Source organism: Dasypus novemcinctus, chromosome 14, assembly GCF_030445035.2.
Source record: "Dasypus novemcinctus isolate mDasNov1 chromosome 14, mDasNov1.1.hap2, whole genome shotgun sequence".
NCBI classification, from domain to species: Eukaryota; Metazoa; Chordata; class Mammalia; order Cingulata; family Dasypodidae; genus Dasypus; species Dasypus novemcinctus.
Genome location: NC_080686.1, coordinates 61587003 through 61614898, shown reverse-complemented (window position 1 = coordinate 61614898; position 27896 = coordinate 61587003). Strand labels below are relative to the sequence as shown.

The following is a 27896-nucleotide window of genomic DNA, read 5'->3' as shown; positions in this document are numbered from 1 at the left end:
ACAAACTGCTACAGAAGAGGATCAAAATTTGAATGAAAATCATTTGTGAGAGCTCTAGACCTAACCACCCTGAAGTCAAGCAGAAAATGTACATGTACATATACCGCAAAACTTTTATGACACTAAAGAAGACCAGTAGTGTATATTCTACAAAGGGCTAAAAAAAAAATTATTAGCAACAACACAATTGAAATTTTTGTTTTATCAACCACATTAGAATTTACCTGGTGGTAAATCAGGATCTGTGGGGGCAGCTTGTTGAATTCTTCGGGGTTTCACTGATGATTTTGTGTTTTCAGTAGTACTACGGTTGGTAGAATTAGAACCACAGCTTTCATGGTCATCCTATTTTTGTTTTAAAGAAAGAAAAAGAAAAGCATCGATCACCACTCAAGACTTAGGAAAAGTTTTGTTCAATCTACAAAGCTTATGGTTGCTAAGTGAGATTAGATATACTCATTAAACTTTGCTTTTTTTGTTCTAATCCATACAGCTAAAAAATTTTCATAATTTTCAGTCTCAAACAACATTTTAAAAATAAACTTATTTCAAAACTACAAATCTTTCTCTTTAGCTGATATTAAAACAAAGTACTTGAAATGTCAAAAGAATTCTTCGTTACAGCTTGATATTATTTGTGAATTCCAAAAAAGATATTTGGTTATGTTTTTAAACTGGTCTGTTCTTCTGAGCATGGACCCTTTGATTCTATCAGTTTCAGCTGAGATGTCTTTTATTAAATTACATTAAGATTTGGGCTTTGATTAGATCACATTAGTAGAGTGTAACAGTCCCCGCCCCTTGATGGGCTATATAAACTGACATTCACAGCAGAAGACACACAGGAACAGAGAGAGCTCCATAGACATGCAAGAGGAGAGAATTTGTCAGCTTTGATCCTGTTCACCCCCATAACTCGCATCTCCCATTCCCCAAGAGAGATGAGCCATTTGCCTGATAGTTTACAGCTGACCTTGTAAAGAGAACAGAGCAGCTGAGCCCAGAAAGAAACGAGCCCTCCAACCTACAGCTGAGATCAGAAAAAGCTGGGCCCACAGAGCCTTAAGAGGAAAGAGAAAGGCTGAACCCTCACAGATATTGGCAGCCTTCTTGCTTCAACATATGACAACAAACATTTGGTGAGAAAGTACCTCTTATGGTACCTAGAATTGAACTCTTTAGGACCTTGTAACTGTAAGCATTTACCCTCAAATAAATACCCTTTATAAAACCAACAGATTTCTGGTACTTTGCATCAGAACCCCTTTGGCTGACTAATGCAAATGGCTTTAGCAAAAGAAATGACTAATGGAAGAAATGACTTTTATAATACAAGAAAGGTGATCAATTTAGTTTTTCTATTTTGTATATCTGAAGAGAAAATTCAAGAGCAAATACAAAAAAAGATGATCACTAAATATAACATAATAAGGAACTAGAGGAAAATAAGAATGATAAAGCCTCCTTCAAAAAACATTTGTATTCAATATTAGAGAAATATAAAATAAAAGATGAATCTTTTACAAAATAGTATGTCTTAGGATGCTAATGACCTATTCTTTTGAAACGTCAATACAAACAAAAGTAAGAATAAAAGATATCATAAACAATGTATTAGTCAGCCAAAAAGGGTGCTGATGCAAAGTACCAAAAATCTGTTGGCATTTATTTATTTGGGGTAAAAGCTTAAGTTATAAGGCCCTAAAAAGTCCAACTCAAGGTTATTTTCTTACCAAATTCTATTGCCATGTGTCGAAGCAAGATGGCAGGCAATGTCTGCAAGGGTTCAGTCTTCCTCTTCCTCTTAAAACTCCATGGGTCCAGCTTCTTCTGATCTCAGCTGTAGGATAGCAAAAGGCTCCTCTCTCTTCCCCAGGCTAGTTTCTTTCCAGGCTCAGCTGCTCTGGTCTCTACACAAAGTCAGCCATAAACTATCAGGTGAATGGTTCTTCTCTCTTCCCAGGGCCACTGCCATGTCTATGAAGCTATCTCTTTTCCTTTATGTTCTTCTCTGTGTATCTACTTCTGTGTTCTTGATCAGGTATCTGCTTATATAGCCCACCAAGAGGGCAGGGACTGAACTCTGCACACTCTAATGATGTGATCAAATCAAAGCCCTAGTCTTGATTTAATAAAGTAAGAGTGAAACCTCTCAATTTAATACAATCAAAGGGGTATTACAACCAGGGAACAGGCCAGTTTACAAACATAACCAAAATCTTCTTTTGGAATTCATAAATAATAACCAACTGCCACAAACAACAAAGGAAATTTGCATCTAAGCTTATGTTTAAGATAGTGCAAAACAAACTTCATAGTAGTTTATTCCACAAACTATTTCACTATTTAATCTTCTTTCATTTAAATAAATTTGTTGTAACTTTGCTATGTTTACATTATTTTGTTTTATTCAGTTATTTTTTTTTTAAAGATTTGTTTTTATTTTTATTTTTTATTTTTTATTTCTCTCCCCCCATCACTGTCTGCTCTCTGTGTCCATTTGCTGTGAGTTCTTCTGTGTCCGCTTGCATTCTTGTCAGTGGCACTGGGAATCTGTGTCTCTTCTGTTGCGTCATCTTGCTGCATCAGCTCTCCATGTGTGCGACACCACTCCTGGGCAGGCTGCGCTTTTTTCACGCAGGGTGGCTCTCCTTGCAGGGCACACTCATTATGCATGGGCTCCCCATGGAGGAGACACCCCTGTGTGGCATGGCACTCCTTGCACACATCAGCACTGCGTGTGGGCCAGCTCACCACACAGGTCAGGAGGCCCTGGGTTTGAATCTTGGACCTCCTATATGGTAGGCGGATGCTCTATCAGTTGAGCCAAATCCGCTTCCCGTTTTATTCAGTTATGAGAACAATCTTTAAAGGATGGTGGGTCATTGGCTAGCTTCATGGATGGAACAGGAAAGTGGAAACTGTAAAACATCAGGAAACATACATTCGGAGCTAGGTAAATTTGTTCACTGAGCCTAAACTGGCTAATCCATTAAACACAATCTCCTCAGAAAATCTATTCACTGATACAGAGGGTTTCTTCATTGAAAAAAGTAGATATACCAACTAATCTAGAACCTAACTAAAATACAAGGAAGAAATCACAATTAGAAAACCCCAGTTTCAAGATAAAATACATGCATTTAAATGCGGTCCATAACTTACCACACTCAGCTAAGATGGAGTTGAAGAAGGACAACCACCACACCATGGAGCCTAGAGTGATTACAACTGAAAGTGGGAGGATTGCATCCAGCATCCATGTGGAATCTGAGCCTCCTCTTGACATAGAGGTGCAATGGACACAACCAATCCAATGTCCACATAGAAGAGGTGGCATTGGATTGGGAAAAGTGGACATGGTGGCTGATGGGTATGGGGAAAGGCAGGAAGAGATGAGAGGTGGAGGCTTTGGGACATGGAGCTGCCCTGGATGGTGCTTCAGAGGCAATCACCGGACATTGTAAATCCTCACAGGGCCCACTGGATGGAATGGAGGAGAGTATGGGCCATGATGTGGACCACTGACTATGAGGTGCAGAGGTGCTCAAAGATGTACTTACCAAATCCAATGGATGTGTCATGATGATGGGAACGAGTGTTGCTGGGGGGGGGGGGGGGAGAGGTGGGGTGGGGGGGTGGGGTTGAATGGGACCTCACATATATATTTTTAATGTAATATTATTACAAAGTCAATAAAAAAATATATATATAAAAAAAAAATAAAAATAAAAAAAAAATAAATAAATGCGGTCCATATGTCCTGATTAGATAGTGGGGATTTGTTTTGCATGTAATGTTCGAAGTAGTTATTTAACTGCCACTTTTGCATAGTTTATTTTCTTCTCAAATGTTTCCAAGATCTAGCATATGGATTTAACAAGCTTTGCCCCTATGAACAAGAATAATAGTTAAAGAATGTTGTTTCAAAATGCTTTCACAAATTGAGAAAAGGACAGAAAAAATTTTTTAAATATTGCCTATTTTGCACAAGCCTATTGGTGTATACTTATAGTTCTTTCAAAACAAAATATTTATGGTAATTTTAACCACTATCAAAAATATTTGAAGGATAAGACCACGAGAAAATTATGATAAAGGTTGTTTATACTCTCTGAAATAATTCTAAAGTTGCCATTAGTTTTACTTATCTGTAAAATGCATAGGGATATGTGTGGTCAACTTCTTATTGTCATAATTAAATGTAAAATTGAAATACATTTATTTGCTGTTATGAAGTACTTTTTCAAGCCCTGATGTTTTCTTTCACAATAGTCTTTTTTTTTTTAGTAATCAATAATACAAAATAACCAAGTTCCTATGAATAAAGGCATTTTCCTACCTGTTAGGGAGTAGTATAGACATTTAATTTCCATTTAACAGTTTTTGATAATCTGTTTTAATAGTTTCACTAACTATATAGATTTTTTTATGCCACGTATGTGCCACTTTTGAGGATAGTAAATGATTCTTTATTGCTATATTTTAAAAGTCATCTTATCAGTAAGAACTTTGTAAACAAATATGTAAAACCCAAATAAATGAATGAATGAATGAATGAATGAATGAATGAATGCAGTCCATCTGGCTGAAAGTTGGCACAAGACACTAAATTCTTCCCCAAAATAGAAAGCACAAATGAAGACTAGGGAGGAGTCTCACTGTGTGATATTGCTCTCAAGTTGCTTAGCACTCCTCTACTTGAGAATACACTTGAGACAATAGGTGTGGTTGCAGTTGGAGAGAATTCCAAAACAGCACCCACTGGGGTTGGCTTTCTCATAGACCACTTCTATGTAGATCCTACAAACCGTATCCTTAACTGTGCTGGACAGCAAATTAGAGTTACTTATCCTTCTCGTGGGCCTCACTGCAAAATACAGCTACAGTAGGGTTGCCCAGGAACAAACTCAACAGCATTCGCCCAGTCTTCTGTGTCTGCTCCTACAGTAGCAAAGTTTGAATTTCTTGACCCAGCTTTGTTCACGCTCATTTCAACAAATGGTCCAACTACTGATGAGAGACTTGAGGAAGCAGCAAGGGATGATTTTTCCAAATAGATCTGTAACAGGTGCTTCTTCCTGTTTCGATGGCTTGATATGTTCATATTTGCAGCAATCTCTGTAAACACAGTCCCTCACTGAAAATGCTTACACACTACACCATGTGGACTGTCAGAGAAATCACAGGAGTAGCAACAGCTATCTCTTTCCTTACAAACCCAGTGCATAAAATAACTTCAGGTGACCCGTTTAGTCCAGATGCCATGATTATTGTAGCTGCTTAGTCATTTTTAAATGTTCTACTATTGGGGGGTGGTGGATGTTAGCCTTTGAATAGTAAAGGACTACTACCATGAATAAAACCTTACTGTAATTACTTTTAGTTCATTTTATATCCTTAAAAATGTCTGTGGTCATACACTTTTGTACTACATTAACATTAAAAGCACACTATTAATATTTGAAACATGTGGCTGTCTCAGAAGCACAGAAGTAAAACATGTTCATTAAAGCAATGTGAAAAAGTTCCAAGTGAACTGCCAAAACTAGCATTATTATGAAAATATTTAACACTGAAACCAACTGAAATCACATACTGTATATAGATTACAGTGATGTCATAGTAAACATTGCAGCCAAAATGCACTAAAACTACTGCAGTCCAATAAATCTGGCATACATGAGATGAAAAATATTTTAAAGCAAAAGAAAGAACAAGGGTTTTTATTTGATTTTTATTTTTTAAAGTTATTAGCAGCAATTGTTTGGGGAAAGTACTTAGACTAAATACAAGTTTTCAAGAGTTAAAAAATATATATATAGGGAATAAAGTTTTCCTACAAAAAACATGCATTTATTATTCAAAAGAAAAACTACGCAACTGCTTAAACAAAATGTATACTAAATCTTCAACTTTACAATGTTTAAAAATGAACATTAATCACGGGACTCATAGGAATATAAATTTTAAAAAACATTACCAAATGTGTACAGGTTTTCTTAATTATGGTTAGGAAATTAAGTTTGCATATATATTATAATTTTAAAATAAGCCTTTTGATAATTTGAACTTAATTTCATTTCAATTACATTTTAATTGTATCAGTTACAAGTAAGCATTCATTCAAATCATGCCAACTAAGTTAAATAAATACAAGTAAAATAAAACAAGGATAATTATAATATTTACTATCAAATCTGAAATTACTTACATCATTAATTTTAAGCTCATCAGCTTCTTTTGACCTGTATACATCACTTTGGACAAGTACACATTTTTACTTCATTGAAAGCCCCAATTACTAATAAAAGAAACACTATTCTCAAAAATACTAGCTAAAATATTTTGAGATAATTTTTAACTCCAAGTTCATTACAGTTATATCTCTTATTTAGGTTGCAATTTTTCCAAAATGTCTGGTGAACATATTTCATGGCAAAAGAATGTTTTCTCTTGGGAACCACATAGCTATTTCTGAAAGTACTGCTCTTTGCTCCTCATGAAACACAAGCAAGAACGTCACTGCCTTACAAAATTTTCTAACAGAGGGAAAATGTGGCAAGCACTGTATGTAAATATATCCATTAAACCTTTTTCCACAGGCTTTCATACTGCCAGATCATGGGTTTGCACTGCTTACTTTTAATCTCAGACCTCAGAGTCAATTAAACTTTAAAACCTTCCACTCTCAGACTCACAATTGTATGAATGAGATTGAGAATAAAATTTAGAACGTGTGACAAATAAGCCAAGTTCTCTCTAAAACCAGAGAAAAAGATTGAGATGCAAGAAAGAGCTAAGAAAGAAGAAAATGAAAGGTAGAGCTAATAAGCAAAGTCTCTTATAGTCTTCAGCCTTTAAGTATGTAATTGGGGGCTCTGAATTTGGCAAACAGAAAAGGACTAAGGCTCACCTGGCAGCTCTAGTCACACAAAATCTCCTGAAACAGAATAAGAGGTACTTGGAAATGAATTAATACAAAGCTCCAATGGCATTCATCTCTCTTCTCTCTAGTAGCAAGACCACTGCAATTGCCAGATGCAATAAAGAATCTCTAAGATTAGAACAACACTTCAGACAGCCAGAGACCCAAATAAAGTCACCAACTCAGAGATAAACCTATAGAATACAATAAAGAGTGAAGATAAGGAGTAAGCACAGGCTAGGGGATCAAGCACAGGCTAGGAACCAAGACTTAAAATTTCTAGAAGAAAATACAGGAAAATAAAAATACCATCACCTTTTACTTTTTTGTTTCATCAGATGAAACAAAAAAGGAAGGAAAAGACTGAAAACTACAACTTCATTAAAATCTAACTATTCTATTCTAAAACAATGAAGCAATTAAAAGACAAGCCAAAGACTAAGAGAATAAATTTGCAACACATACAAAACTACAAAAACTGAGTATCCTGAATAAAGAAAAACTTCTGTAATAAGAAAAAGACAGGGAAACAGACTTGACCCAATGGATAGGGCATCCGACTACCACATGGAAAGTCTGCGGTTCAAACCCGGGCCTCCTTGACCTGTGTGGAGCTGGCCAATGCACAGCACTGATTCGCGCAAGGAGTGCCCTGACACACGGGGTGTCCCCCGCGTAGGGGAGCCCCTCGCACAAGGAGTGCGCCCCGTAAGGAGAGCCACCCAGTGCGAAAGAAAGTGTAGCCTGCCCAAGAATGGCACCGCACAAATGGAGAGCTGACACAAGATGACACAATAAAAAGAAACACAGATTCCCGGCCGTGGTCACAGAAGAACACACAGTGAATGGACACAAGAGCAGACAACTGGGGGGGGGGAGTAGAGAGAAATAAATAAATAAATAATAAAATCTTTTTTAAGAAAAAGAAAAAGACAGAGAACATAAAAGAAAAATAAACAAAAGCTCTGAGCAGAGAATTACAAAAAAGGAAAGCAACATGTTATCAGGTATATATAGGTAAAAAAAAAATGAGATACTATTTCACACCTATCAAATTGGCAAAATTTAAGAAATATTAAAATACCAAGTGTTGGGAAGCGGACATGGCTCAACTGATAGAGTGCCCATCTACCGTATGGAGGGTCCAGGATTCAGTAGTATGGTGAGCTGGCCCATGCGCAGTGTTACCGTGCGCAAGGAGTGCCATGCCACGCAGTGGCGCCCCTGCGTAGGGGTGCCCCACGTGCAAGGAGTGCGCCCCGCAAGAAAGGCCGCCCCACGTGAAAAAAGGGCAGCCTGCCCAGAAGTGGTTCTGCGCACACACATAGAGCTGACATAGCAAGATGATGCAACAAAAAAGAGACGCAGTTTCCCAGTCCTACCAGATAATGCAAGCGGTCACAGAAAAACACACAGTGAATGGACACAGAGAGCAATGGGGGGAAGAGGAGAGAAATAAATAAATCTTTCAAAAACAAAACAAAACATTTAAATATATATATACACACACCAAGAGTTGATCGAGATGGAGGAATGAGATGCTTCAGTGCTGTTCCCTCAAAAGAAGATCTGAATAATCAGCAAGAACTGGCAGAAACATCTTTCTGTTTCAGAAAATAGTTAAAGGATTGCAGTAACAAGGCAAGTGTTGAATCAAGAAAAAGATTACTTAAAATAGTGTAGTTGCCATGGAATATGGTTTAGCAGCTCCTCAGAAAGATAAGTATAAAATTACCATCTGAAAATCCCACTTCTAGGTATATAGCCAAAAGAATTGACAGCAGGGACTTGAGCAGATGTTTGCACACAGGTGTTCATAGCAGCATTATCCATACATGCCGAAAGATGGAAGCAACCTAAGTGTCCATCGATTGATGAATGGATAAACAAACAGTGGTATACACATATAATGGAATATTATTCAGCCATAAAAAGGAACAAAGTTTTGATACATGCAACAACATGGATGAACTTTTAGAACGTTATGATAAGGGAGATAAGGAGACACAATATAACATTATGACAAGGGAGATAAGGGAGACACAAAGGGAAAAATATTGTATGATCTCATTGATATAAATTAATTAGAAAAAACAAATTCATAAAGTCAGAAACTAGAATATATGTTACCAGAGGCCAAGGTGGGGGTAGAGAATGGGAAAATAATGCTAACAGGTATAGAATTTGTATTCGGGGTGATGGAAAAGTGTTAGTAATAGATGGTGGTAGTGGTAGTACAACATTGTGGGTATAATTAATACCACTGAATTAAATATTTGACTGTTGTTAAAAGAGGAATTTTAGATTGTTCAGACATTATCAGAATAAAAATTTTAAAAAAAACAAAAACCAGTGAACCCTAAAGTAAATCATTAAGAGTACAAATATAAAAAAGTTCTTTCATTAACAAATATACCATGATAATGAAAGGTGACATAAAAGGGTAGTACACCAGAACTCTGTATTTTATGCCTGATTTGTCTATAAACGTGCAACTTCTCTCATTAAAAAATAATAAAAAATAATAAAAATAAAAATAATCAAAAAAAAAAACAACAGTAGGATCTGGTGGCAACCTGGCTGGTCCCTACCCAACTTTCACCAGCTTGGCACAAGGCTGGTCAATGCTTCCAGGGTGGATCCATGATCCCAATTCTGGAGGGAACAGAATAATCCTTGTAAACTCACTAGGATGCATGTCTGCCAGTCTGCTGGCAGCATGAAACACTGATTCAGGACACTTATCACAGGTTCAAGATCCCAAAACATGCCCTGTACATAGAGGTGGTTAACAAAGCTCTCCTAAAGACACTGAAAGAGAACAGTAAAAGGATTGCCAGTTGTAGGAAATACACTATAGTGCCTAAGACTAAAACACTGTCTTCTAGGATAACAGGGACATTCAGATATATGTTAATTGGGGAATTCATAGGGCAATGTGCACATGTCCAGGACAAGATGCATAGACAGAAAAGACCAGGGAAGAATCTATACTTCAGTCTTGGGTTATCCTCTAAACTCATTAGAAAGATAGCTAATCTCTAAAGGAGAGAACTCACAGGAGCAAATCTGCAAAGACTGAGAAAGATATTTCTTGGGATTTTTTTGTCCTCTTTTTTGTTGTGCTGCTGCTGCTGTTGTTGTTGTTAGCTCCTATCACTCAAGGAAATATCTGGCATAACACTAGCCAGACAGTATACAAGATTTTAAGAACCTAGAGGTAAGCATCTAAATTCCAGAGATAACATGTTATACATTATCAAAAACTCCCAGTTAAAAGAAAAGAAAGAAATAGGAAATGAATATCTATGTAAAGAAATAGAATAAAGCATTAAAAACAATCAACAAAGAATACTCAATTTAAGACACACCAGTAAAAGAATTTTTTAAAATAGTTCTAACTATACCCAAAGAGCTGATAGAAAACACAAAGAACAAAAAGAAATCAGGAAAATTATAGGGGAAAAAAACAGGGCATCTATAAAGACAGAGTAATCATAAGGAGGAACAAAACAGAGCTGAAGTACACAGTACTAGAAATTAAAGTTCCCTAGAGGGTACAACAGTACACTGAAGTTGATGAAAGAAAGAATCAGTGAACTTGAAGATAAGACAATTGAAATTATTCAGTCTGAAGAGCAGAAGGAAAAAAGAATGGAGAAAAGTAAGAGGCTGAGAGACCTATGGGAAACCATGAAATGTACCATTATATACATTGTGGGAGTCACAGAAAATGAAGAACAAGAGAAAGGAGCAGAAAGAATATTCAAAGATATAAGGCTTCCCAGATTTAACAAAAGACAAGAATATATGCATCCAAGAAGCTGGAACTCCAAACAGGATAAACCCAAATAAACACACCTGGAAATATAATCAAACTGTCAAATGACAAAGAATTAAGAAAGCAGCAAAAATGAAGCAGTTTTTCACATACAAGGGAGCCTCAATGAGATTAAGTAACAATTTCTCATTGGAACCACGAAGGTAAAAGGGCACTGGGATGTCTTATTACAAGTACTGAAAGGAAAAAACTGCCAACAAAGAATTCTATGCCTGCCAAAAATATCTTTGAAAACTGAGGCAAAGTTTGGAGCCTGTGTATGTGCATGGACACATGGTAATCACAAAGAAATTTATTTTTAAAATGCACAAAAGAAAATAAGAAGGTGTTCTAAAGTATTCATTACAATTATCAACTAAATACAAAACAGACAGTAATGAGGAAATTGAGGGACCAAAAAAGATAAAGGAATTACAAAAACCAAATGGGTTAAATTCTCTAGTCAAAAGACAGACTGGCAGAATAGATTAAAAAGCATGACCCAAAAATCATGACCCAAGGGGAACAGATGTAGCTCAAGCAGTTGAGTGCCCACCTCCCACATGGGCGGTCCCAGGTTCAGTTCCCAGTGCCTCCTAAAGAAAAAACAAACATTAAGCCAAAAAAAAACACACACACACAATGTGCAGACAATTAGCAAAAACAATGAGCAGACAATGAGAACAAACAATAAGCAAAAAAAAACAATGAGCAAAAACAAGCAAACAGATGAGGGAGCCACCTCAGGATGGGGGGAATATTTTTTAAAATCTTAAAAAAAAAAAGCATCACCCAATATATGTAGTTTACAAGAAATGGACCTTAAATTCAAAATACAAGGAGATTGAAAGTTAAAGGATGGAAAGAATGCCTCCATGCAAATAATCATCAAAAGAAAGCAGGGGGGTAGCTATCCTAATAGAGACGAAATAGACTTCAAGTCAAAAACTGTTAAAAAGCACCACGGAGGGCACTACCTATTGACTAAAGGGTCAATTCATCAAGAAAATATCATGATTACATACATATGTATATACCTAACAGAGACGCAAAATCTATGAAGCAAATATTGACAGATTTGAAGGAAGAGATAGTTCTACATCAAGAATAGGAAACTTCAATACACCATTTTCAATAATAGGTAGAACATCTAGATAGAAGATCAATAAGAAAATAGAAGTTTTGAACAATACTATAAACTAACTATACATAGCAGACATAACACTTAGTCCAACAACAGCAGAATGTCCTTTCTTCTCAAGTGTACACAGATCATTCTGCAGAATAGATATGTTAGATCACTAAAGAGTCTCAATAATTTTAATTAGACTGAGATCATACGAAGTATTTTCTCAGACATAAAATGAAGACAGAAATCAATGAAAGAACTGGAAAATTCACAAATATGTGGAAATGAACAAATACATTCTTAAACAACCAATGGATCAGGAAAGAAATCATATTGGGAAATATCTTCGGACAAATGAAAATGAAACACAATATCCCAAAACTTATGGGATGCAGCAAAGGCAGTGCTCAGAAGGTAACTGATAGCACTAAACGTGTATATTTAAGAAGATCTCAAATCAATAACCAAATCTCATACATGGAGGAACTAGAAAAAGAAGAACTAAATCCAAAGTGAACAGAAGAAGGAAACAAACAAAAAAAATCGAAGCAGAGATAAATGAAACACAGAATAGAGAGACTTTGGTAAGGCCACAAGTTGGTTCTTTGAAAAGATGAATAAAATTAACAAACCCTTAGCTAGACTGAAAAAGAAAAAAGACAACAGACAGAAATAACAAAAGTCAGAATGAAAGGGGGGACATATCTACCAGTCTTACAAAAATAAAATGGATTATAAAAGGATATATACAACTGTATACCACAAATTAGACAACGTGGATCATGTGGCCAAATTCCTAGACATAAATAAACAAATTACCTAAATTGACTCAAAAAGAAATATAAAAGTTCAACAGACCAGTAAGAAGAAAAGAGATTGAATCAATAATCAAATACCTCACAACAAAGAAAAGCCTGGGAATAGGCAGCTTCAATGTTGAATTTTACAAAATATTCCAAGAGGAATTAACAACAATCCTTTTCAAATTTTTCAAAAAGTTGAAGAAAGGAGAAAAGACTACCTAATTTATTCTGAGGCCACTATCACACTAATATCAAATATCACAAGAAAAGCCAATTATCACAAGAAAAGCCAAATATCACAAGAAAAGAAAATTATGAACCAATATCCCTTATGAATATAGATGCAAAAATCTTCAACATAATATTAGCAAATCAAACTGCAAATTTAAAGTCTTATACCACAGTCAAGGGGATTTATCCCAGGAATGCAAGGGTGGCTCAACATAAGGAAATCAAAGAATGATACATACCACATTACTAGACCAAAGTGGGAAAAATCACATGATCCTCTCAATTGACACAGAAAAGGCATCTGACAATATCCAGCAGCCTGTTTTGATAAAAACACAAGAAAACAAGGAAAAAAGGGGACTTCCGCCAGATGATAAAGGGCATGTATAAAAAACTCACAGCAAACAGCATACAAAATGGCAAAAGACTGAAACCTTTCTCCCTAAATTCAGGAACAAAACAAGGATGCTGGCTTTACCGCTGCTATTTAACACTGTACTGGAGGTTCTAGCCAGAGCAATAAGGAAAAAGAAAGAAAGAAAAGAAAAGAAATAAAAGACATGCAAATTAGAAAGGAAGAAACACTTTTCCTATGCACAAATGGCATAGAGAAAATTCCAAGAAATCTACAAGAAAACTACTAGAGCTAATAAATGACTTCAGCAAAGTGAAGGGTAGATGACCACTATAAAAAATCGATGGTGTGTCTATATATATATTAGTCAGCCAAAGGGGTGCTGATGCAAAATAACAGAAATTTAGTATTTATTTGGGGTAGGAGCTTACAGATACCAGGCCATATAGCATAAGTTACTTCCCTCACCAATGTCAATTTGGAGCAAGATGACTGATGACGTCTGCAAGTGTTCAGGCTTCCTGGGTTCCTCCCTTCCTCAGGCTTCTTTTTCCTGGGTTCAGGGTTTCTCTCTTTCTGGGGCTTGCTTCTGTTTCTGTGAGCTTACTTTCCGGGGCTCCAGGTTAAGGCTTCAGCATCAAACTCCAACATCAAAACTCCAACAGTAAAAGCCCTCAACTCTGTTCTTTGCCATGCCTTTTATCTGTGAGTCCCCACCCACCTTAATCATTACTCAATCATGCCAGATACAGATCAGATTACAAGCATAATCCAATATTTCTTTTTGGAATTCATCAATTACATCAAACTGCTACAATATACCAGCAAGGAAAAAATCTAAAAGTAAATCAAGAAAACAATTCCATTTACAGAAACAAGACGCAGCAAATAGACACCAAGAACAGACAACCAGGGGAGGGGGGGAAATTAAATAAATAAATAAATATTTTAAAAAAAAAAGAAAACAATTCCATTTGTAAAAATAATTAAAAGAATAAAATAACAACCACAACAACAAAAGAATAAAGTATCTAGGAATAAAATAAAGATTAAATAGAGGATTTATATAGGAAAGATACAAATCACAATGGGACAAAACTAAAGAAGACCTAAATAAATGGAAAGATATTCCCTGTTCATGGATTGGAAAACTTAATATCATCAAGATGTCAATACTACCTGAAGTGATTTACATAATTAATACAATCCCATTCAAAATTACAAGAGTTGTCTTCATAGAAATGGAACAGACTATCCTCAAATTCATATGGAGGGAAGCGGACTTGGCCCAGTGGATAAAGCGTCCGTCTACCACATGGGAGGTCTGCGGTTCAAACCCCAGGCCTCCTTGACCCGTGTGGAGCTGGCCCATGCGCAGTGCTGACACGCACAACGAGTGCCATGCTATGCAGGGGTGTCACCCGCTTAGGGGAGCCCCACGCGCAAGGAGTGCGCCCCGTAAGGAGATCCGCCCAGCACGAAAGAAAGTGCAGCCTGTCCAGGAATGGCGTCGCACACACTGAGAGTTGACACAGCAAGATGACGCAACAACAAAGAGACACAGATTCCCGTGCCACTGACAACAACAGAAGCAGACAAGAACACGCAGCAAATGGACACAGAGAACAGACAACTGGGGAGGGGTGGGGAAGGGGAGAGAAATAAATAAAATAAATCTTAAAAAAAAAAAAATTCATATGGAAGAGCAAGGCAACCCAAATGGCCAAAAACATCTTGAAAAATAATAAAGGTAAAATAATCAAAACAGTATAATACTGACACAAGGACAGGCATATAAACTAATGGAATAGAGTTGAGTATGCAGAAATAACCCCACACATCCATGGTAAACTGATTTTTTATATGGGCACTGTATTAGTCAGCAAAAGGGTGCTGATGCAAAATACCAGAAATTGGTTGGTTTTTATAAAGGGTATTTATTTGGGGTAGGAGCTTACAGTTACCAGACCATAAAGCTACCTCCCTCACCAAGGTCTATTTCCATGTGTTGGAGCAAGACAGCTGCTGATATCTGTGAGGGTTCCGGCTTCCTGGGTTCCTCTGGGCTCAGTTTCTCTGTTTTCTCCACAAGGTCAGCTGTAGACTATGAGGCTCCCTAGACTCTGCCTCTCTCCACAAGGTCAGCTGTAGACTATCAGGTGAACAGCTCTGTCTCTCCCCCTAGGGTTTCTGGCATGTCTAAGAAGCCGTCCCTATTCCTCTGTGTTCTTCTCCTGGCTGGTCCTCTCTTCCCGGGGCTTGCTACACTTTCCTCTGCGTGCTGACTTCCTAGGGCTCCAGCTTAAAACTTCAGCATCAAACTCCAACATCAGAAACCCTCAACTCTGTCCTTTGCTATGCCTTTTATCTGTGAGTCCCCACTCACCAAAAGGTGGGGACTCAACGCCCTAATGACATGGCCCAATCAAAGCCCTAATCATAACTTAATCACGCCTAGGTACAGACTAGATTACAAATATAATCCAATATCTATTTTTGGAATTCGTAACCATATCAAACTGCTACAAGCACCATGACCACTTGTCAGGGAAAAAATAGTCTCTTCAACAATGGTGTTGGGAAAATTGGATACCCACGTGCAAAAGAATGAAAGTGGACCCCTACCTAACAAGATATTCAAAATTTGCACAAAAATGGATCAACAACCTAAAAACATAGAGCTAAAACCATAAAACTCTTAGGAGAAAACTTAAGGAGAAACTTTAAGACCTTGTATTGGGCAATTATAGATTCTAAATGTATCACCAAAAACTTGAGGAACCAAGTAAAAAATAGGTAACTTGTACTTCCACAAAATTAAAATTTTTGTGTACAGAAAGAACATTATCAAGAAAGTAAAAAGACAACCTACAGAATGGGAGTAAATACTGGTGAATCATTTATCTGTTAAAAGGTTTAATATCCAGAATTTATAAAGAACTCCAACAACTCAACAACAAAAGGACAAACAATCCAATTTAAAAATGGGCAAAGGTCTTAAGTAGACATTTCTCCAAAGAAAATATACATATAACCAATAAACACATGAACAGGTACTTAATATCACTAACCATTATACAAGTGTGACTCAAAACCATAATGAAATATTACCTCACACTCACCAAAATGACTCTATTACTTAAAATATGGAAAACAAACACAAGTAAGGATGAGGATGAAATAGGAACCTTAGTACATTTTTTATGAGAATGTAAAATGCTGCAACTGTTGTAGAAAACAATTTGGCAGTCCCTCAAAAAGTTAAAGAGAGAACTATATCATATGACCCAGAATCCCACAACTAGGTATATACCCAAATGACTTAAAAGCAAGGAATTGGACAGCCATGTTTATAGCAGCATTATTCACAACAGCCAAAAAATGGAAGCAACCCAAAAGTTCATCAGCAAATGGGTAAACAAAATATGGCATATACATACAATGGAATATTATTCAGCATTAAATAGAAATGCTACTACATGAATGAGTCTTGAAGACATCATGCTGGTTGAAATCAGAAAGAAAGAGAAAGATATCGTATGATCCACTTATATGCAGAAGCTAGAATACATAAATTCATAGAGGGAGAAAGTAGAGTACAGGTTATCAGTGACAGGGAAGAGGAGGCATGGGAGTTAATGTGCAATGCATGCAGGGTTTCTATGTGGGATGACGGTGAAGTTAAGTAATGGATTGTGGTGAAGGTAGCACACATTGTGACTATAATTAATTACACTGAATAGTATGCTTGGGAGCAGTTGACGTGGTAAAATTTATGTTGTATTTATGTTCTCACAATATATTTTTTAAAAAGGGGGGTAACTAAAAGACACTGGCAATTAAATGCAATGTGTGATCCTGGATAGGATCTAATAAGGAAGGAGAAATGAAATAATAATAAAGATGACAGTTATGATTAAGAAAGTAGGTTGCTGGAGTGTTGCATAAGAATCCACATAGAAAAAAAATGAGCAAAAAACCTGAACAGATATTTTTCTAAAGAAGAAATACAAGTGGTGAAAAAACACATGAAAAATCCTCAGCATCACTGGCTATTAGGGAAATGCAAATCAACACTATAGTGAGATATCATTTCACACCTAGTAGAATGGCCATTATTAACAAAACAGAAAACTACAAACGTTGGAGAGGATGTGTAGAGATAAGAATGCTTATTGACTGCTGGTGGGAATGTAGAATGGTACAGTCACTGTGGAAGTCTGTTTGGCGGTTCCTACAGAAGTTAGATATAGATCTACCACGTGATTCTGCAATACTGCTTCTAGGTATACACACAGAAACACTGAGAGCAGTGACACAAACAGACATCTCAACCTCGATGTTCATAGCAGCGTTATTCACAATGGCCAAAAGATGGAAACAACCCAAGTGTCCATCAACTGATAAATGAATAAACAAACTGTGATATATACACACTATGGAATATTATAAGGCTCTAAGAAGACATGAAGTTGTGAAGTATATGACAACAAGGATGAATCTGGAGGGCGTAATATTGAGTTTAGCAAGCCAGGCACAAAAGGACAAATATTGTATAACTGCACTATTATGAAAATAGAATGAGCAAACTCACGGAGTTAATAGCCAGATTATAAGTCACCAGAGAAAAGAACATGGTTAGAGAATGGAAAGCTGAGATTTAATCTGTGCAGAATTGGTTGAAAAAAAAAAAAAGTTGTTTGTGAATGTTTGGAAATGAAGAAAAATGGTGAAAGCACATCACAGAATTTGTAAAGAGTAGCATTCTTACATGGATATGATAGTGGTTTGTCTTTTGTTTTTTGGAAGTTTTTTTTTTTCCAATAATGAAAATGATCTAATATTGATAGAAATGATCAACACGCAACTTGGTGATTATACCAAATGCCACTGACTGTACACTTCAGATAAATTTTATGGTTTATGAGCAAAAAAAGTTAATAGAGTTGGGGTCGGGGGAAAATATACTAAATATAAGATATGGACTATACCTAATAGTAGCACTTTTAAGATGCTCTTTCATAATTTGTTTTGAATGTTTCACAACAATGCAAGTTATTTGTGGTGGGGTGATGTATGGGAGCCCTGTATGATGCTATGCATGTTTGTTTTATAAGTTCACAACTTTTATTATACACTTATTGTTTATGTATGTTCATGTATAAGCAATATGTTTCAATAAATGTTTTAAAATGAAAAATAAATAAATAAAAGGAATCCACCTAGACACTGAAATTATCCAAGATGGATTAATTTTAAGTGGGAAAGAGGATTCAGAATCAGGTGACAATGTTTTCAATCATCGTGGGAAAGAAACCACAAGATCAACAGATAATGGTATCATAGTTTGCCAGGGATGGTGTAATAAAATATCACAGTGGTTGGCTGAAACAACAGGAATTTATTGCCTCACAGTTTGGAGACTAGATGTCCAAAATCAAGCTATCAGGCCATGCATCCTCTGAATTCTGTAGGTGGCTTGCTGGCAATCAGTCTCTGCCTTCATCACATTGCAATCTGACTCCTATAGCTTGTACTTCCCTCCAAATTTCCTTTGTGTATAGGCTCCAGTTATTCCAGATTAAAGGTCTGATTCAGTCTGACCTCCTGTTAATAGGATCTTTAAAGATCCTATTACAAATGAGTACAACCAGGGATTAGGATTAAACATGTCTTTGTGGGTGACATTCAATCTACTACAGATGACAACAAGGGCCCATAAAAGGTTATAGTCAGATGGCAAAAGCCTCAAAAACGCAGGGATATTTGAAAGTAGGAAGAGCAGTTGGTCTACAGGCAGCCCAATTAGAAGGCTATTTATTATAATATTCAAGCAAGAGATAACAATGACCTGGTGGTGGGCACAAATTTCAGCCAAGCTAAGAGAGATATGATATTACTGTTGCATGCCTCTAACCCTCCTAGTTCTAACAATGACCTCTGATTAAAAAAAAAAAACACATTTAATAGAGGCTGATTATTCCTTATAGTCTTTTCCAACACAGCTATATTAAATCCATATAAACAATGCTTTAAATTCCAATGATCACATATAAGATTCCTATAAGTAAATCCACCGAAACCCAGACAAAAAACAGCATATTAGTGTTTTATAGCTAAATGGCCATCGAGTAAACAGGAAATCCTGTCCAAATTAAAGAAAGACGGGGAAAAAAAAATACCATAAATTATACAAATACCATAAGTCCCAGAAAAATTCAGCTAGGTAGAGTAGGAAGGTATGGTATAGAATCAAGAAAGCTTTACTTGCTTACTCTTCAGTGAAAAAAAGAATTTGGAAGCTCCTTGTCACAATCACACATTCAAATTAAAATAGCAGGCTCAAATGTTTCAGTCTAGTTTAATCTAACACAAACTAAAAAAAAAAAAAAAGATAAACTATACAAGATGAACCTAGAAAAAATTGAAGGAATGCTATATAAAATGTCACAGTCAAGAATAATAACATGGATCAGCTCACCTAAATCTAGAGACTATAAGAACTAAATTTTCTTCTTAGTAATATTAATACTTGAAATAATCAAACCAATCCTGTATTCAACATACTGACGCCAAGAATTAAATGGCTGCTATTTCCATCCTACACAAATGCAAATATGGTGCAGACAGGTAAAACAAACATATTGAATATGACTTTTCCAAACCTAAATATCAGAATGTTTTCAATGAGCTTATAGATGGCAGTTTAAGGAAACAGTTTTCATCTAACCCTGAATAACTGTTGAACATCTGAGAAAAATCCTGGAGGAAATTAATTTGGTTCTAAAATGACTTGATATTATAACCACATGTGATAAGAAATTAGACAAATTAATATATTGTAGGGCAAATGTGAAAACCTAGGAAAATATTAATGCAGCAAAATCTGATTAAAAATAAACGGATTTTCTGGTTTCTGACTTTAGAAAGATTTTTAAGAAAAGAAGTCCTCTGTGCTCATGGGAAACAGAAAACTAATTTTGAATGAAAATACCAGATATGTGAATATTTTTACTTCTTTGGTTTAAATTCTAGAAGAACCTGTAGGTACATGAACCTGTAGGTACATGAACCTGTAGGTACAAGAACCTGTAGGTACATAAAAGCACCTCAGGTATTGAAGAATCTAACCAACAATCACAAAGACTTATGCCAGTAAGGAAATAAAATTAATCCTGCACAAATGACTTTAAAAGAAATTAAGCTAAAAGGCAAAAAGTGATAGGAATATATAGGTAAATAAAATAAGTTTTCACCCAGAGAGAAAATCAACATGGCAACACGGTGACATAATACATCCCTGAAAAAGTTCTCCCTCATAATCAGCTAATAAAAGAACAACTCCCACTTGCTTAGAACTTCAGAGGACAATATGGACTTGAGAAGGACATCACAAATGCTAAATCAAAGAAAAAGAAAAATAATTTGCAAAAGTAGGTAGTAAATTTCCATCCAAGACCCGCCAGCCCATCCCCCTCCCTCTCACTCAGTCCTTCAGAGCTCTGAAGTCACACAGAGGCAGTGGCCTGGTCCCTCCCACCAGGGGAAACAGACTCCAGAGCCACTCAACGGCAGCAAGATAGAAACTCATACATATCCAGGCACAGGAATCCAAGTCTGCAGAGACCCAGCTAATTCTTGCCACATACAAAAGGGCCTCCAGGTTAAAAAAAAAAAAAAAGAGAGAGAGAGAGAGAGAGAGAAAGAGACAGACAGACAGCAGCAGAACTGTGGGCAAAAGGAGCATTTACTAAATTCAATTCCTGTTGCCGGATCACTAAATGCACAATGGACTTTTCTGAAGTGACCCATCTTTTCTGGACCCCACCTGGGTCCCCAGTATAGGACACTAACAGAGAAGAAACCTGAGGCAGAAAAGCCTCACCGAAAAGAAAAAAGAAGGGGGAGTTAAACTGAACTGCTCAAACTAGAGGGTCCCAGAACTTAAAAGTGTAAGACGTCTCTCCCAGAAACGTAGGACAGGTAGAAACAGCCTGGGAAAAAAAATATTCTCAAATTTAGGACACCAGGGGAAGGCTGGACACAACCCAGAAGGGAGAGGGGCAAAGAAAAATAATCTCAACAGGAAAACTGTGAGTAAAAGCTATAGTTGCCACCCTCAGAGCAGATAGCTTTGAATTCACCAACCACTGGCTAGTTGCTACAGACAGAGTGAGCCACAGGGATTTCCTGGGGAGGTGGCTCTCCAGGAAAGGGGAGAGAGAGGGACACAGCCTAAGACTGATTCAGCTTTTGGCCAACAAATTTGGTCTGCTGTGTCCCACAAGCCCTTTCAGGCCAGGTGGGTTGTTGTGCCATTGTTAGCCCTGGGAGACCTCAGGGGATAAGAAATCCAACTCTTACAAACACCCTCCCTACTTACTGGGACTAGTTGTTGACACAGAGGGGAGTGAAATTATTTCCTACCTGGGAAAAGGGAGGGGGCTGCCAGCAAAGGATGGAGAACAGCCTCTGAGAAAGTATGATTTGCCAGGCTCTTCGCCTCCAGGCAGGATCCTCTGTCACATTGTTGCGGTCAGTACTGCAGCAAGGGTTTTAAGTGAGGGGGCTGCTGAAGACTGCCATCTACGGGCAGAGCAAGAGATTTCATGTGAGGAAATTAAAAGTAAATGAGCCTCCCTCCCAAAGGCCCTTGGAATCAGGTCTGCAACCCACTACTGGGTCCATGACGCAGATTTGAGCAACTAAACAGGGACAAACCTAAAGACCCAGAACAGTGGAAACAAGAATCAAAGAACAGCAGTAACACACATACTACAAAGCTATAGTGGTCAAAACAGCATGGTACTGGCATAAAGAAACACTGATCAGTGAAAAAGAATTTAGAGTCCAGAAATAAACCCTCACCTCTACAACCAAATGCTTTTTTGACAAACCTACCAAGTCCATGTTAATGGGACAAAATAGTCTTTTCAACAAATGTGTCTGGAGAACTGGATATCCATAACCAAAAGAAGGAAAGAGGACCCCTATCTCACTCCCCATATAAGAATCAACTCAAAATGGATTAAAGACCTAAACATAAAAGCCAGGAACACAAAACTACTAGAAGAAAATACAGGAAAAGAAGATCTTGTGATAGGTTTAAGCCTATTAGAATGGCCACTATTAAAAAGATAGAAAACTAGGAGTGTTGGAGAGGATGTGATGAGATAAGAACTTTTGATGGGAATAGAGAATGGTACAGCCACTGTGGAGGATTGTTTGGAAGTTCTTAAGAAGTTGAATATAGATTTGTCATGTGACCCAGTAATGCCACTAATGGGTATATACCCAGAAGAACTGAGAGAAGTGACACTAAGACATCTGCACAACAATGTTCATAGCAGTGTTATTCACGATGACAAAACATGCAAACAACCCAGATGACCATCAACTGATGAATGGATAAATTGTGGTGGATACACACTATAAAATATTATGCAGAAGAAATGAAGTCGTAAAGCATATGACAACATGGATGAACCTGGAGGGCATTATGTGAGTGAAGCAAGCCAGACACAAAAGGATACTATTATGAACTAAATATATTGTGTAAGTTCATGAAGTTAATAACTAGAATACAGGTCACCAGGAAATAGAATGAGGTTAAAAAATGGAAAGCTGAGGGTTAACTTGTGGAGAATTGGGAAAAAGACTGTGTGTTGATCTTTGGAAATGAATAGAAAAGGTGAAAGCACAACATAATATTTGTAAAGCAGTGCTATTAGATGGGTCTGACAGTGGTTGAAAGGGAAAGTCTAAGGTCTTCTATATTACTAAAAGGAAAACTCAAAAATATAACATATGACTGTATATCATAATAAAACCTCATGTGAAATGTAAATATGGGTAATATTGCATATATTTTTTTCTATGTTTTTCTTTGAAACTGAACAAATGTACATTAATGTTACAAGATGCTAGTATCAAGCAAAAATACAGCCAAAGCAAACTATGGACAGTAGCATATAATAATATACTCATAATCTCCCATTTGGGGGGGAAAAAAAAAGAAAATATACTAAAGAAAAGAAACTAGATACAAGGTACTACACATTGCTTGACTCCATCTATACAAAATATAAATACAAATAAACTCTAAAGACAGAAACAGAAGAACAGCTATATATGGCAGGGGAAGCAGAGATTGAGAAATGATGAGGTTTTTGTTTTTAAAGATTTTTTTTTTTCTCTCCCCTTCCTCCCCCAAACCGCCATTGTCTGCTCTCTGTGTCCATTCACTGTGTGTTCTTCTGTGACCACTTCTATCCTTATCAGCGGCACCGGGAATCTGTGTTTCTTTTTGTTGCATCATCTTGTTGTGTCAGCTCTCCGTGTGTGCGGCGCCATTCCTGGGCAGGCTGCACTTTCTTTCGTGCTGGGGTTGTTTTTTGTTTTTTATTATTATTGTTATTGGAATAATGAAAATGCTCTAATGATAATTAAACTGGAAGCGGACTTGGCCTAGTGGTTACAGTGTCCGTCTACCACATGGGAGGTCCGCGGTTCAAACCCCGGGTCTCCTTGACCCATGTGGAGCTGGCCCATGCACATTGCTGATAAGCACAAGGAGTGCCCTGCCACGCAGGGGTGTCCCCCCGCAGGGGAGCCCCACGCGCAAAGAGTGCACCCCGTAAGGAGAGCCGCCCAGCATGAAAGAAAGTGCAGCCCGTCCAGGAATGGCACCGCACACATGGAGAGCTGACACAACAAGATGATGCAACAAAAAGAAACACAGATTCCCGTGTCGCTGACAACAACAGAAGTGGACAAAGAACACACAGCAAATAGACACAGAGAACAGACAACTGGGGCAGGGAGGGGGAGGGGAGAGAAATAAATAAATAAATCTTTTTAAAAAATTAAACTGATGAATGCACAACTACTTGATTATAACAAATACCACTGATTCTACACATTGGATGGACTGCATGTTTTATTAATATGTATCAATAAAATTGATTTGCTTTAAAAACAAAAGTATAATGAAAAGAGAGCACTGAGTGAGGGAGAGAATTTAAACAAATCACAGGAGCTGGGAATAAAATTCTGCACAAAAACAAACAGAACAGATCAAGATTCCCAGAGAAGGAAGAGTGGAAAGGAAGCTTTCTCCTGGAGGTAAAACAATTACACAAAAAGTGAAATCTTAAAAATTATACCATATATCCAGGACAAGAATCAGATGAAGAACAGAGCAAATGAACAATTAAACATGGAATTCACTAAAAGTCTAGAATAAGTAGGAACAACCATCAAAGAAGAGTCTTTTCATAAAGCCAATTAAAAATAAAGCTCTCTAAGACAAGAGGGAGAAACTGACTTTCAGAGTTAACTCATCGTTGTAGTTTATTGTGTATGAATTACAAAAATGGACATGGGATTATGTTTGTGAACTGGTCTGTTCCTCTAGGTATATTAAATTGTACTGAATTCAGAGGTTTCCCTTTTACTTGATTAAATTACGATTAAGGCTTTGATTGGGCCACATCAGAAGAACACAGAGAAAACTACATGGCAGAGGAGTAAGTTGGAGTTTTTTCATGCTGGAGCCCCAGGAAGTAATCACACAGGAGAAGAACACAGAGAAATAGAGATGGCTCCATAGACATGGCAGAGGCCCCAGGAAGAGAAAGAGCCTGATAGTTTACAGCTGACCTTGTGGAGAAAACAGAGCAGCTGAGCCCAAAGAAAAATGAGCCAGAAGAGAGATGAGACTTACCCTAGCCTACAGCTGATAATGGAAGAAGCTGGGATCACAGAGCTTTAGAAGAAGGAAGGCTATACCCTCGCAGATGTCAGCAGCCATCCTGCTACAACATGTGGCAACAGACTTTGGTAAGGGAAGTAACTTATGCTTTATGGCCTGGTAACTGTAAGCTTCTACCCCCAAATAAATAACCTTTATAAAAGCCAACAGATTTCTGGTATTTTGCATCAGCACCCCTTTGGCTGACTAATACACTCATGAAGATAATCAGATGCATGGATATCAATAAAAAATTACAAGCTATACTAAGTAACAAGAAATTATGGCTTTTTCAAGGAAACAAACTGAAATTCAGAAGAATCAAAGAATTTAGAACAACTAATCAAAGAAGTTCAAATCTCCTAAATCCAAGGAGATGAAGGAAAATATGCATAAAGAGATAAAGGATATTAAGAAGACAATGTTGTGAGCATAAAATAGAATTTTAAAGCATAAAAAAGAAACACAGCAGGGGAGCAGATGTAACAAGTGGTTGAGTGCCTGCTTCCCATTTATTAAGTCCCAGGTCGATCTCCAGCTCCTCCTAAAAACAAACAAATGAAAAAACCAACTCTCATTGGGGAGGCAGATATGCTCAGTGGTTGAGCACCTGTTTCCCATGTGTGAGGTCCTGGTTTCAATCTCAATACCACCTAAAAAAAAAAAAAAAAGGCAGAAATTATGGGGATGAAAGGCAGAATAACATATTAAAAATACACTAGTGGCAGTGTATTTGAACAGGCAGATTTGAACAGGCAGAAGAAAGAACCAGCGAACTAGAAGACAGGGCAACTGAAATCATACAGGTAAAAGAACAGATAGAGAAAAGGAAAAAAAGTATGCAGTATCTCAGAGATATGAGTGACAACACAAAATACAGAAACATACATGTCATGGGTATCCCAGAAGAAAAAGAAAAGGGAAAGGGAACAGAAAGAATATCTGAGGAAATAATGGCCAAAAATTTCCTCTTATGAAAGACATAAATATGCATATCAAAAAAGCGCAATGTACATCAAACAAAATAAATCCTAGTAGATCTACTTCAAGATTCCTAATCAGAATGTCCAATGCCAAATAGAAAGTCAGAATTCTGAAAGCAGCAAGAGAAAAGCAATGTCACATAAAAGAGGTTCTCAATAAAACTGCTGATTTCTCATCAGAAACCCATGGAGGCAAGAACACAGTGATATATTTAAGGTAATGAAAGACAAAATCTTCCAACCTAAAAACATCTGACAAAACTGTCCTTCAAAAATGAGGGTTCAAAATATTCACAGATAAACAGAAACTAAGAGTTTATCAACAAAAGACCTGCCCTACAGGTCCTCAGGATGCTAAATGTAAAATTATCATTTGGCCCAGCAATCTCTCTACTAGGTACATAACCAAAGAATTGAAAACAGGGTCGCAAACAGACATTTGCACACTGATGTTCATAGTACTCACAACTGCCAAAAGATGGAAGCAACCCAAGTGTCCATCAACTGATGAATGAATAAACAAAATGTGATATATACACACAATGGAATATTATTCAACCACAGAAAGGAATGAAGTCCTGATACATGCAACAACAGGAATGAACCTTAAAGACATTATGTTGAGTGAAATAAGCCAGACACAAAAGAACAAATATTGAATGATCTCACTGATATGAAATAACTTGAAGAAGCAAATTTACAGACTTAGAATATAGCGTTTTAGTTCACAGGAGATGGGTTGTACAGAATTTCTATTTAGGTTGAACTGTAAAGTTTTGGATATGGATAGTGATAATGGTAGCATATTATTGTGAGTGTAATCAACAACAGTGAATTACTTATGTGAATGTGGCTGAATGAGGAAATTTTAGGTCATATATATGTTACTAGAATAAAAATTAAAAGATAAAGCATATGACTATAACACAGTGAACCCTATGGTAAACGATGGACTATAGTTAATAGTACAAGTATAAAAAAAATCTGAAATGAATTATAACAAACGTACCACACTAACACCAGGTGTTAATAATAGGGTAGTATATGGGTGGAAAAATACACCTAATGTAAACTATGGACTATAGCTAGTAGTAATATTTTAATATTCCTTCATCAGTTGTCATAAAGGTACCACACTAATGCAAAGTGTCAACAAAAGAGGATATATGAGAATACTGTAATTTTACATAATTTTTCGGTAAAGCTACAACTTCTCTAATTAAAAAATACATTTTAAAAAGATCTCAAAACAGACTTAGAAAACTCAGATTTTTTTTTAAAGTTAAATATATCTTGGAAGATTCAACATTCCCAGTAAAAAGAGAATGGGGCAATGAACCACCATTTAAAAAAAAAAAGCTTGCTACACCTATACACCTAATTAAATGGAATTATTTTATTTGGCAAACATCCATTCAATGCAAGGAAATTCAGAATCATATTCACCTATTTAAAAATTCCTCATTAAAGTAGAAATGTTGTTTTGCTTTATTCTTTTCTCAGCTGAGAATGTTAGAGACACTACCATCCCTCCTCTACCACTATATGTTACTTGGTTTTGATATTATACAACCTCTCTACTCTTCTGTCTGGTCCAAGACCAGGGCAGATTCCTAAACACTGTTAGTGACTTCTAACTTCTCCTTTGCTGATCTTTCCATTCACCTTCTTTGCAAAAAAAAACCAGATGTCTCACTTGTCATCCCTATTCCATTATTTCAGTTACAACACCAGAAACAACTCAAATGCAGGGCCTGAAGTGTAAGGCAGCAGATATGGCCAAAGGATGGAAAATCTGCTAGGGAACCAAAATTTGTTAGACTCATTCTGTGGTACAAATCACAGTACTTAACCGCACACTTTACCTAAGACTTTCTTCCAACCAGATCATAAAG

General features: G+C 36.8%; 1 protein-coding gene across 4 annotated transcripts in view; it reads right to left on the bottom strand.

Annotated features, from left to right (window-relative positions):
• Positions 1-27896, bottom strand: part of VPS13B (vacuolar protein sorting 13 homolog B) — a 1042333-nt gene that overhangs the window by 983628 nt on the left and 30809 nt on the right. For all 4 annotated transcript variants that reach the window (XM_071207936.1, XM_071207935.1, XM_058275777.1 and 1 more), the window contains one exon: positions 225-345. In XM_071207936.1, coding sequence (XP_071064037.1) covers positions 225-345 — 121 coding nt within the window. The remainder of the gene's footprint in view (positions 1-224; positions 346-27896) is intronic.